At 31.9% G+C, this 13,333-nt stretch overlaps 1 protein-coding gene across 14 annotated transcripts in view; it reads right to left on the minus strand.

Moving 5' to 3' along the window:
- The window catches only part of LOC143056601 (uncharacterized), a 63,765-nt gene that overhangs the window by 18,503 nt on the left and 31,929 nt on the right, over positions 1 to 13,333 (minus strand). For 12 of the 14 annotated variants that reach the window (XM_076229713.1, XM_076229702.1, XM_076229706.1 and 9 more), the window contains 12 exons: positions 12,376 to 12,792; positions 11,649 to 11,762; positions 10,351 to 10,388; positions 7,874 to 8,345; positions 7,263 to 7,454; positions 6,381 to 6,515; positions 5,373 to 5,690; positions 4,637 to 4,706; positions 2,951 to 3,096; positions 1,939 to 2,091; positions 1,313 to 1,450; positions 71 to 88 (listed from right to left, as the gene is read on the minus strand). In XM_076229713.1, coding sequence (XP_076085828.1) covers positions 71 to 88; positions 1,313 to 1,450; positions 1,939 to 2,091; positions 2,951 to 3,096; positions 4,637 to 4,706; positions 5,373 to 5,690; positions 6,381 to 6,515; positions 7,263 to 7,454; positions 7,874 to 8,345; positions 10,351 to 10,388; positions 11,649 to 11,762; positions 12,376 to 12,792 — 2,211 coding nt within the window. Of the gene's footprint in view, positions 1 to 70; positions 89 to 432; positions 442 to 1,312; positions 1,451 to 1,938; positions 2,092 to 2,950; positions 3,097 to 4,636; positions 4,707 to 5,372; positions 5,691 to 6,380; positions 6,516 to 7,262; positions 7,455 to 7,873; positions 8,346 to 10,350; positions 10,389 to 11,648; positions 11,763 to 12,375; positions 12,793 to 13,333 lie in introns of all 14 variants that reach the window. The other 2 variants (XM_076229700.1, XM_076229701.1) reach the window with 2 other exon arrangements.

A 13,333-nucleotide genomic window follows, 5' to 3' on the forward strand; every position in this document is an offset into this window, starting at 1 on the left:
GACCAAAATAAAAGATGACCATTTCTACAACATAAACCCTTCTACATAAACAACACTAAAAAATATTTACATCTCTAGCAGCTTGTATCTGAAATGGATCACACTTTTATAGTTTCCATGGAAACAAGACTAAGGGTAGCAACTCTTTATATCAATAAGTACAAGGCTATCCAAGGTAAGATAATCAAGGCACTTTTAATATTAATACTAGTTGGTCAATATGAAGAAAAATCTCTTTTTTTTATTATTTTTTATTTTTTAACATGAGAATTTGATATTTTTGCAGAATCAAAATTTGGAAGGGTTACTGCCCTTGTTGCTAGAGATGACTTTAAAAATTAAAACAAATATAAAGTAAATGTGTGAACAACAATATAAAGAGTATACAATAAAATGATATTAAGAGTAGAATAAGGCTATGGATATACATACATCTTCGCTCTAGACAGAAGAAAAAACAACAAAAAAATATCTTAAAAACTATACTTTTAATATATATCACAGTACCAGTATAACATTTATAACATTGTTTGAGAAAAGTAAAGCGAGTTTAAGGTAATAGAAAAATAAACTATTTTAATAACTGATGGGGAGAAATCACAGTCACATTTTGATGCAAGTGGATGCAATAGGTCTTGCAGTTAAATTTTGTACTTCCAAAATGTATTTTTCAAAGTTAAATTTATAAATCTTTCACCAAGAGCAAAAGTATATATATGCTTCTGTATGTAGACGTTTATCCCACATCTCCTTTTATTCATATCAAATCATGTTAAAAAGTAGACAAGTAATCTTGAAGTCCATCAAACATCACAAGAATATGATTCATATACTAAGCATGATCCCATCTGAAATTAATATTTTATAGGTGTCTCCCATTCCTCCACAGGAATTAATTTTGGAATAGTCCCAACAAGATCTTATTTGAATTTTTTTTTTAATCCAATATAGCTTTTGAAATTTGTTAAAAGAGAGAACTTTTTTACGATAAAAAATATACCTTCTTCTATAGACCTAATGAGGCATATTCTTACAATCTTGTAAACATCATCCTAAGATCTCTCAGTACAAAAATTTGGACAAGTAAATCCTGATCTTCATACAAATAAGATACAGATGAATAGAATGTAATTCTGATCTTCATACAAATAAGATAAAGATGAACAGAATCTAATCCTGATCTTCATACAAATAAGATAAAGATGAATAGAATGTAATCCTGATCTTCATACAAGTAAGATAAAGATGAATAGAATGTAAAATAAATGAACACATTAATTAAGAATCTACATCCTGCTTATGACCTGCTTACCTTTGTAATTTCCTGATCCAGGGCTGTATTCCTGTTTTCTAAGTCTGTACGTATCTTAGTTTCTGTCTGTAACTGAGATTCAAGTCTTTCACTGGATGTTTTTGATCTGTTAGACTCTTTTTCTCTACTAGATAACTCCTATTAATACATTTACCGGTAATATTATTTTTTTTCAACTCTTTTTTTTTTACAATTTTGAAGGGATGAAAAAGGGGGTGTAATGGACACAACTGTGTACTATACATGGCTAAATACGTTAATATCATTTTCTTTACAATTATTTTTTCCACTTGTAATGAAGAAACTCCTGAATAAGGTCATTGTAGAATTATGCATAAAATAATCTGATGTTCAGTAGTTGTCATTTGTTGATGTGGTTCATAAGTGTTTTTTCGTATTTTATATAAATTAAACGGTTGGTTTTCCCGTTTGAATGGTTTAAATCTAGTAATTTTTTGGAGCCCTTTATAGCTTACTGTTTGGTGCGAGCCAAGGGTCTGTAGACCGTACTTTGACCTATAATGATTTTTCTTTTACAAATTGTGGCTTGGATGGAGAGCTGCTGCATTTTTTGCAATAATTTCTGAAGTGACAGTAAATATTTCTACAGTAGTTTACCAACTTACATTACTTTTATCCCTGAGTTGATTTTTAAGGTCTTTGTTCTCTTTGTTAGCCAGATCTACTCTTTCCTGGAAATTATCTATCTCTTTTTTGTGATACTGTTTTACTTCAGCCAGCTCAGTCTCCAATCTGGCAATAGTACTTTCATATTTGGCCTAAAATTAAAAAAAATAAATAAACTGCAGAATAGTTTGTCTATCCAGTTCAGAAATTTTATCTTTTAGGACATTTTAGATCAGAGGTAAAAGGTGTTGTTTATTTTGTCATAAACAGAAGCTATACTAGCCAATCACTTATTGTTTGTAACAGGTATATCCATAAAAAAAAATCCCCTTGAAGGTAGTACAAAAGTTCCCAAAACAAAATGAATTGTATATTTTACATATTAAAGCTCTAATATGAAGATTTTTAGTTTAATTGGGCTCTCTCCAAAAAACGTAAACAGAAAAACATCAGCAGTAATTAAGTTTGAAATACCATTGGAATTAGGCAATTAATATAGAACTGCCAAGTAAATGTAAAAGTTATATCATTCTTTGCAAGTTAGATATAATGCATAATGCCATAATGTATAGGAGCTATTTGTAATAGTTTTCTCCAAATATTTCAAAACACATTCTGGAACCGAAAATCTAGAAAGATTCACATTATTTAATAGCTTTAAGGAATGTTTGTCTGATTTTTCAGAATCCTCTATTTGAATGCATTAAGCATAAATCTTTTACATGTATAATTATATGCCATCTATAAAAGTCTTATAAAATGAGAACTTAAACTTGTCAATGATAAAGCTATGAAAAATCAAGAGAGAACATTTTCTTGCCTAAAATTTAAATGGCAAATATCTCGAAAACAAGCACATTGACCTTTATTATTTTTCTGCTCTTTTGGTTCCTCTATTAATCCCCTAACAATATATACTAGTGTTATAAAAAGTTTGTTATTTCAAACTGAGTAACCAACTTCCTTAATTGAAAAGTTATAAGTTTTAGTAATGTTAGATGCATTCCTTACAGCATTTCCTATTGCATCAGCTTCTAACTTCATTGTGTATGTCTGTTTCTTCTGAAGATCATCCCGGAGTTGTCTAACCTGTTGAGTGTACTCTTCTAAATCTTTTTCCATCTGATTCAAATGACGATGATTCTGGTAGTTTTTGTCTGCAAATAGAAATTCATTATGTAAATATTTTTCTTTATACTATAACAATCTGTAACAATCTCACTTACTAAAATATTTTCAAAACTATTTGCAAAGTCAAAGGTCATCTAACCAAATAATTGTCTGTAAACTTTGTATAACAATTTTCATATGTTTTGAGTTATAACATGCACCTGTCTGTCGCTTTGTTTATGTGAACATGAACTGCATGGATAAGATACTGTTTATCACATATTTGTTACGAATACGTCTGATTTTGCATATGCAATAACCTCAAAATTGCACGGGGCAAAAAAGAGCATATTGATATTGTGCCCTGATTTTAAATGACGTGACGTCACTACGTCCTTAACGACACGTTTGTGATAAAATGTTGATTTTTACCTTTTATCTTTCATTAAATTGTTATAATTGACCTTTTTTTCTCTTTTCTGCAGAAATTAAATATGTGATAAAAAGATTATAACATGTCTTTTCCATATTGGCCCTGGTATCATCCCTCGACCCATATCGGCCCTCGGCTAAAGCCTCGAGGCCGATATGGGAGTCTCGGGATGATACCAAGGCCAATATGGAAAAGGGGATGTTATAATCTATACTTATTAACCAACTAAGTACATTATAGCCAAAAATGACTATCTATTAAAAACTACATATTTTCTGTAATGGCTCTGTTTTTCTGTAATGGCCCTGTTTTTTTCTGTAATGGCCCTGTTTTTCTGAAATGGCCCTGTTTTTTCTGTAATGGCCCCGTTTTTCTGTAATGGCCCTGTATTAATGCCCAGTTTGTCTGTATTAAGCCCAGTTAGGGTTTTAATCAAGTTAATAAAATTAAGTTGTAAAGAGTATAATACCTTTTTGTATTTTGTTTAATTAGGAACCAGCAACAAACATTAAAGAGTTATAAAGAACCATATAAAGAGATCACTGTTCATCCTGTTTTTCAACACATAACTTCTTTCAACTTTATATCTTGGATATTTGGTATATTTAAAGCTTTATCATGGTGAAGTACAAATTATTTTTTTCAAACTAAACTGTCATAAAAAGAGTAAGAGAGTACATCAAGTTGGTAGCAACACATATACTTTTGTTCAGTTGGTTAATAAATGTGTTAAGAAATGGGTGTTTTTATAATGGCCCTGTTATATGTCCTCGGTCAGTAATAATGGCCTCGGATGTCTGTAATGGCCCTCGGCGTTGCCTCTGGCCATTACAGACTTCCTCGACCATTATTACAGACCTTGGACATATAACAGGGCCATTATAAAAACACCCATTCATTAATACTATAATATTCAGAAATTATTGGGTGCATTTTTTATTTTCCGTGGTTGATAAAGTGTTCTGGAAATGGTCTGTGCTGTGTCTGTCAATGCTGGATGGTTGTAAGGTACAACAATAGTGTGGCAAAGGTGGATCCTTTCGAATGCAGAGGTTCACAGTAAAAACATTAACTTGAATTTATATATTGTGAACCAACACCTGAATTAGTAATTGTACAGTGAAAGTTATACTTTGCTCAAAACACTATCATACCTGTACTTCTTTGCCTTTCTCTTTTATATTGATCTTCTGAATGTTTTACTTGATTTAATGTGTCAGAGAGCTGAAAAATAAAATACATACAGATTAAAATAAATATAATTATCACAGTTAATAATTGATTAGCTATTCAAATTTCCAAAACATAAAGAGAAGCAGTACATCTTAGAAGCTGAAATTCAAAAACTTTAAATGGTCTATTTTTGTGGAGCTTAAATTTCATGATTTATTGGTTGAGCCTGTTAGCAAATTTCATGTACAATAAATTATGGACAGATTTCGACAAATCATGTTAATTATTTTCCAAAAGTATTGGTTACGATTATTATTTGCTACCTCTGACGAATCACAATAAGGATATTTTGATGAATCACGACAAAATTTTAACCAATTTGATGTTAAAGGTAGATGAAATATGTTTGATACCTGACCGTAAAGGGCATTCCAACCCTCTTATAGGCTGATCAATGATCTATAGTTCCGTACATCTTTGTCATTTTGACTCTGGTTGATATTAAATTATTTTTCATTGAAAATCTCTGAATTTTTATAAATACCCCTTTATATCATTTTACAATTATTCTAAAAACCTAGCTGTACCTGTAAACTTGACCAAACCTAAACGAACCTATAGGGTTCACAAAAGTAAAACAAGTCAGATAATTCAGTATCTCGTATGAGTTTCTACAAATAGTAACTGTCCTCCTTCACTCAGTCATACAATGCCTACCTTAGCAGCTAGTTCCCTGTTGTCAATCTCCAACTGTTTTGTTAATTCTTCTAAAGAGTGAATTCTATCCATATGTCGCTGCCTTTCTTCTCCGCTGTACTTTGCCGAAATTCTCAAATGTTCTAATTCTCTCAGCGCAGAAGAAAGTTCACGCCTGACTGATTCTTGTTCACTTAATGTTTTTTCGTTTGTATGAAGTGTTTCTTTTAGAGACCGGTTTTCCCGATCTAACATTATTTTTTCTTTGGAAGTTTGATCTAATTTAGTGTTTGTTTCTGTCAGCCTCGTCTTCATAGATTCAATCTGTTTTTCAAGATTCTGAAAATAAAATAAAATAATGTAAAGAGCTTGCAAATTATTTATGTAATTTCATTCTGTATATCTATGAATCTAAAATAGTATTGTGGATTTATTTATTTTGGTGGATTAATTATTAAGTGCTTTCACCTAATCCTGAAATGAGCCATTAGAAAATGTGTGCTTTCGCCGAATCCTGCAAATGCGCCATTAGACAATGCGTATTTCTTTGATCATTCAAATTAGTAAATATTAACAACTTTTACCATTTCACTTTCTCACTTTCACTAATGAAATATGCCTAAACATGTAACATCTGAATTATAAACATGATTCTATTGGATTGGGAGACAATTAAAATCACTCTCATTGGATAAAAAACAGCTTTTTTTAAGAAGTGTACCCCAATTCTGTGTAAATGAGTCTCATTATTTGTTATCGCATACATATTTTACCCATGTTCCAATTGTTAATAAAAAGTTAACAAGCAATGAAACTAGTCATTTCTGTTTATTTTTATGGTTGCTGTCTGTCTTTTCGGCATTGAATCAATAAATTCTAGTATTGTAAATATGAATATTTTGTGTGTTCACAATTTCAATGCCTTCACTTTTCGTGGAGGGTTAAATTCTATCATTTCTATAAAAAAAAAATATCAGTTCCCTGTTCATAACCATGAAATGAAGTCAGATTGCTACTCATAAAACTTACGTCAACTTTTTGAGTTTCTATTCTATGAGTAGCTGCTGACATTTCTGCCTGAGGCTGCACATGAACACTTTGGTGTTTTTCAGCTGATAAATGCTCTTCCAGTTGGACTTTAGCTGCCTTGGTTTCTTGTAATTCCTAAAATCAAAATTCAAAATTTACTAGAAATTATAAAAATCCTATTTCAATTAATAAAAGCAGATTCAAACACAATCCAAGCTGGTTATTTCAGCTTACATTACACGCTGCTACCCTGCTAAAACCGTGTAGCGTCTTGTATTAGGTAACTGAATATCTTTTGCGTTAGCTTCTAGTTTCACTCATTATTGCTGTGTTTAATATAATATTTGTTTTGTCTTCATGCAATTTCAGGCTGTTGGTATTGTTAAAAGAGAATATCATATGTAGTTTTTTTTTCAAAATCACTGTCATGACTGTATTAACCCTAGACACCATTATAATTCGAAGAAATTAAAAAAAGAAATGATTATTGAAACAGTCCCTCAAGTATTTTACTTTAACACCCTGTAAATGCACTTGTTCTATATTTCATTTCTTTACATGAACTTTGTGGTATGTATATTTTTTATGAAAATAAATACACATGAATATAAATACAGCTGACATGCATATAAAAAACACAAATAATTCAACCAAGTAGACTCACATTTAATTTTCCAATCATTTAACCAGTACAGCGAAACCTTGCTAAACCGAATCTTGCATAAACCAAAACCCTGGCTGAACCAAACATATTCTGAAGGCCAGGCATTTCAAACAGAGTGTGTCGTGAACCTGATAAAACAGAACATTTGCCCAAACCAAACCAAATACCAAAGAGGTTCAGTTTAGACAGGTTTCACTGTAATTAATTTCTATAGCTACCTTCTGGAAGTCTTCTTTAACAGATTTCAATTCTTGTTCATATTTTTGTTGAACAGATTTGAACTCTGACTCATGTTTTTCTTGCAATGCCCGTACTTCAGCGTCATTCTCTTCCTGAATGGCCTGTAACTCATCTTGAGCTTGAAATAAATCATCCTGAAGTTCTTTTACACGACTCTCAAGAGAATTAATCTGAAATAATGAAGGATATAAAATTAAAATGAAAATCTTTGTGACATCAGACAAAATATCATGTGATAACTTTTAAAATTAAAAAAAAAAAATTTATTTTTTATTCTAAACTGTGATCATCAATTGACAACTGTCTTTTTTAAGTGTAATTGCTGAGATTGATTTATAAACAGGATGACTAAACTGCAAAAAGTTTTCTGTCATGTATGCTTTTAAACAATGCTTTGTGCATTTTTTTTTATTGATTGTTGGAGTTTTTTGCTGTTCATTGCAATTATATATATTTTTTTTTTGGTGGAGGCAGCTGGAGAGAGCCATCAGCATTTATCAGGAAATCAACTTTCATTTAATGTCATTTAAAAACAATGTCAACAAATAAAGTCAAAATTATGATATTGATTCTAGATAACTAAGCATACCTTATTTAGCAACTGCTGTTGTGTATTTTCATGTTCAATTCTCTGATTTTCATAAATTTCGTCCAATTCCTGAATTGTTTTCTCTAATTTTGATTTTCCTTTTTGCTCACTTTCTAATTGAAATCGTGTATCCTCTAACTCAGTTCGAACAGCTTCTAAATCGTCTAATTCTCTCTCTAAGTCCTCAATCTGTCTTTCACGATCGGATAATTTCCTATCGACACTTCCTTTCATTGTTAATTGATGTTCTAAATCCTTGACACACACTTCTAAACGTTTTAATTCCAAAGCTTTTGTTTCAAAAACACTACTGCTTTGTGAAGTTTCCTCTAATTGTTTTTGTAAACTTTGAACTGTATTTTGAAGTTCCGAACACTTTTTAACTTCCTGTTCATGAGCAGATTTAGATTTATGTAATTCAGTCAATGAAAGTTGTAATTTGGCCATTAAATCCTGAGTGTCTTTTTCTTGTCTGAAAACACATATATTTTTTTTATAATATTTCATATGAACATATATTATCTGAATGAAATTAAACAAATATGTGTCTCAAGTACACAGATGTCCCATCTGCATTATAATTTTCTATGTTCAATGGACAGTGAAAATGGGGTAAAATCTCTAATTTGGCATTAAAATTAGAAAGATCAAACCATAGGGAACATGTTTAAAGTTGATTGGACTTCAACTTCATCAAAAACTACTTCAACCAAAAACTTTAACCTGAAGCGGGACAGACGGACAAACGGCTGGACGAACGAACAAACAGACGAACGAATGAACAGACGGACGCACAAACCAGAAAACATAATGCCCATAAATGGGGCATTATAAAAATAAATTAATCATATGGTATGTAATGTAAAGCATAAATACTCATCTTATCATATGGTAAGAGTTTTGCTCATTGTTGTAGGATGTATAGTGACCTATTGTTGTTAATGTCTTTGTCATTTGGTCTCTGGTGGAGAGTTGGCAATCATACCACATCCTCTAATTTTCAAAAGCAACAATTCTTGTATCTATAGATCCCAAGGACCAATGACATGCTTAATAGTTCTAATATTTGACTCCTTTTCCTTTTTTGTACTAATTTATCCTTGGAGATCTAATTGTTTCTGTACTTAAACAAATCAAAGAACATTTTTAAGATTATGTGTTGATGTTGATGACTGAGATCCAATTGTTGTAACCATAATCCATGCCTCTTGTTATCAAATATGTCATCAACTAATTAGACTTATCACGTGAATTTGTACTTCCATGACAACATAACAGGTTTCATTTATAGAGCAGGATCTGGGTACCCTTCAGAAGCATCTGGATCACCACTGTTTTTTATGAGATTCACTTTGATCAGTCTTTATTTTTTTATGCTGTGTTTTTTTAGTCTTGATGTTTTTTTTAATTTTATTTTATCTTTGCCATGACATCGAGTTGAATATTCATTCCTGTTATCTTGTACATACTATCAGAATAATATTATCAGTAGTGACAATCTTTTATGTGGGTCTCATTGGGGTCTAAGCGTGACGCGGGATTGCCGATTTTTCGTAAGCGTGATACGGGAAAGTCAAATTATTGTGCCATGAAAACCGGAATTAAGGGCTAGCGGGACACGAGAAATTACAAAACTAGAGGCTCTCAAGAGCCTGTATCGCTCACCTGATTCTACTTGGGTTTTTGAAATCATATGAAAAAATATAAAATTTGGCTAAAAGTGACAACACAACCTCATTGATAAGGAAAGGAACATGTTTAATTTCATTCAAAAGTCCCCCACTGGCGGCCATCTTGGATGGCGGATCGGCTACAAAGTAACAACACTTGGTCAGCACCTCATAAGGAACATTCATGCCATGTTTGGTTTCATTCCATTCAGTGGTTCTCTAAAAGTAGTCATTTGTATGCATTTCCCATAGGGTCCTATGTTAAACTAAGTCCCCGGCTAGCAGCCATCTTGGATGATGGATCGGCAACAAAGTAACAACACTTGGTCAGTACCTCATAAGGAACATTCATGCCATGTTTGGTTTCATTCCATTCAGTGGTTCTCTAAAAGAAGTCATTTGTATGCATTTCCCATAGGGTCCTATGTTAAACTAAGTCCCCCGCTGGCGGCCATCTTGGATGATGGATCGGCTACAAAGTAACAACACTTGGTCAGCACCTCATAAGGTACATTCATGCCATGTTTGGTTCCATTCCATTCAGTGGTTCTCTAGAAGAAGTTCAAAATGTAAATTGTTAACGACGACGACGACGACGACGACGGACGACGGACGCCAAGTGGTGAGAAAAGCTCACTTGGCCCTTCGGGCCAGGTGAGCTAAAAATGAGAATTGCTTAGGTACATAGTATAAGCGGGGTACAGGAATCTGACAAAACAGTAAGCGGGATCCGGTATCAGAACCCCCCAATGAGACCCCCTTTTATTGTTCAGACTATTACTAGAATTGATGTTTTCTATAACTTACTTGTGCTTTAATTCTACATTATTCCTTTCCAATTCCTCCTAAAAAATAAATGAAATAATGAATACATTTACTCTCACAATCTAATGTCAGTAACATATTTTTAATTTCTTTTTTAATGGACAGGAAATACCATTTGAAAAGATATATATAACAGGAAATAACCATCAATGAGGCATCAAAAATCTATTTAGTTAAGCTATTTGTAACTCATTTTACAGTTTGTTCTAACATTGTGCTGTTAAAACTATGCCAAGGCTTGAGAGAGGGTCTGGTGCTCACAGATGATGTAACCCACTGCCACATTCTGTATGTACCTGTCTTAAGTCAGGAGCATGTAATTCAGTGGTTGCTGTTCATGAATGTCAACTCTGTTTTTTTTTGTTTGTTAAGATAAGGCTGTTTGATTTCTCGTTCACATCTTTCATGTCAGTGCCTCTTATAGTTAGACAATATACGTATAGTGTCTTGAAATATGAAATTTATTTGTATGAGGCTTAGAAACGGGAAATTGCGAGGTTCTACCGAGCATTTTCCCGTTTCGTGTCGAATACAAATAAATTTCATATTTCAAGACACTATACGTATATTGTTTTTATACTGAAATCGAAAAAAATATTTTAAAATGAAAAAATTATATAACAAAAATTGTTAAAAAAAGTGTTTGGAATTTCCCTCTTGGGGTACCATTTTGGGGTATTTCCCTATGAGCGTAGTCCAGGCGATAAGACATTGACATATTGAGGAATTAGAAAGGGAAAATGAACTTAATTAATAACATTTGATAATCATGGTATATAAAAAACCAATTTGAAGACATAAAAGTATAAATTCATAAAAGTTTGACCATTGTTACTTTACGTTGTCATGGTCGTGACGTGACGTTGTTGATGAAATACAATAAGGAGGCGGGGCTTATAGGTTAGTTGGGGTCATTGACGTATAAAGCTAACGTTTATACGTATAGCTTTATCTGTATAGTAAAATAGCTGATTGCAGTATAAATGATTTTACATTATGAGTTTTTCTCATGGTGAATGCAGTACAGTAACATTAACATACAATTGTTTATATTTTCATCACTTGAACTTTGGTGGATAGTTGTCTCATTGGCTATCATACCACAGTAAAGTAATTTTAAATAAACTAAATACTTTCAAGTATTAGAGAAAATAAAAGGAAACATGGGGTGAAATAAAAAGTGCCTTCTGATCCTGACCATATCCACTATATTTAAAGTTATATCTAAAATAGCTCTACAGTACTTATAATCACATCCATCAAAACTATAAGAAACATACAATTTTATCTTGTAGTTCTCTTTCCTGCTCTGTCTTTGTTTGAATATCTTCTTTAAGAGATGCAACTTCTTTCTGTAGTTTCTGAATCTGGTCTTTTAAATGACCTGTAATTATCTGAAAAAAAAACATAAAGAGAAAAGGTTATGCAAAATTCTAAAAGACTTGCAAATGAAAGGTCGCAGGTGATGCACTTTTGTTAGAATCTTCTTTATTATTATTATTATCAGAAATGTGTCCACAGACAAATTAGTCTTTTTTCATCATTTTTTCAGTCTATGTTGAATGATTGATTGGGCTTAATGTCACTTGTATCACTATTGGCTACATTGTGGTGGACAGTTTTATTTTATGGAGGAAGCAGTTGTGCCAGGGGCGAACTACTGACCTTATGCAAGAAAAGTGGTAATTGTCATTAAGATTGTAGTTAGACACACCCACCTTGTGCAGGCTTCCAACTCACAACCTCAGTGAGAAGTAAAGTAAATGATTTAGACGATCTACCTTTGTTGTAAGTAATTGCTTTAGACGAACTACTTTTGTTGAAGGCAGTATGGTGACCTACAGGCTATAGTTGTTTAATTTTGTGTCATTTGGTCTCTTGTGGAGAGTCGTCTCATTGGTAATCATACCACATCTTCTATTTTTATTTTTATACCTAGACCACTTGGCCACTAAGGACCAGTCTCTATTGGATCTATGAACTACAATATAAACAAATATATCTTACTTCCTGTTTAGAATGTTCTTGACCTTCATTTTTCACTCGATCAAGTTCATGATTCATAACTTCCATTTTATTTAACAAGTCTTTATTTTCCTTTGATAATTTTTCCGTACTCCCATCTAATTCTTCTTTCTTGTTTTGCAATTCTTCCAACTCCAAGGTCGCAGAATCTAATAGTTTCAAGGTCATAGACAGTTCATCTTGTTGCTCAACGTATTTTATTTCTTTTGATTTAGATTTTTCAACTTCCCTTTTTAAAGTATCTAGTTCAGACGACAATTCTAGTTCACTTTTCGTTAAAGTCAAAGTTTTATTGGATAAATCGTCTTTTTCAGAACTAAGTTCGTAATAATCTTGTTTCACTTGTTCAAGTTCGTCAGTCACACTCTTCTTTTCTTTGTTCAGAACTTCAATGATTTCCTACAAAATGAAATTGATGTTAAATAGTTTCTTTTCATAGATTTTTCTTTTTTCATGCCTACGATATCATTATGTTTTTATTCATCCTGTCCTATTACATGCAAATAAAAAAATTATAAGTGTGTTAAGATAGGAAATCTTTTGACAATGCATTTTCAATACCATTTTCCGATTCTAGACAAAATAAGACAAATCATTTTACAATATTTTTTCAACATGTCATATGCAGTTCATATACAAACTTCAACAAATTTTAAATAAGATTTCAACAACAATTTAAAAGGAAAACTTCCCGCAAAAATACAATTTCCTTGCATTTGTTAATGATTCGAAAATCTTTGATTGATTTAAAAAGGTTTTGACCAGTTGCAAAAAAATACGTTTTTGGTTGAATCTTTTCTAGTCAACATAATATTAAATCTGAAAATATTGTTTCATAATTTTTTTTTTGGAAAGTTTTTAAAGAATATAAGACATTGACATATTTGCTCCACCACATTCTGAAGGTAAGAACAGAAATTGGATGTGTTCTGAAAGAGAT

This window comes from Mytilus galloprovincialis, chromosome 13 (assembly GCF_965363235.1).
Source record: "Mytilus galloprovincialis chromosome 13, xbMytGall1.hap1.1, whole genome shotgun sequence".
NCBI lineage: Eukaryota > Metazoa > Mollusca > Bivalvia > Mytilida > Mytilidae > Mytilus > Mytilus galloprovincialis.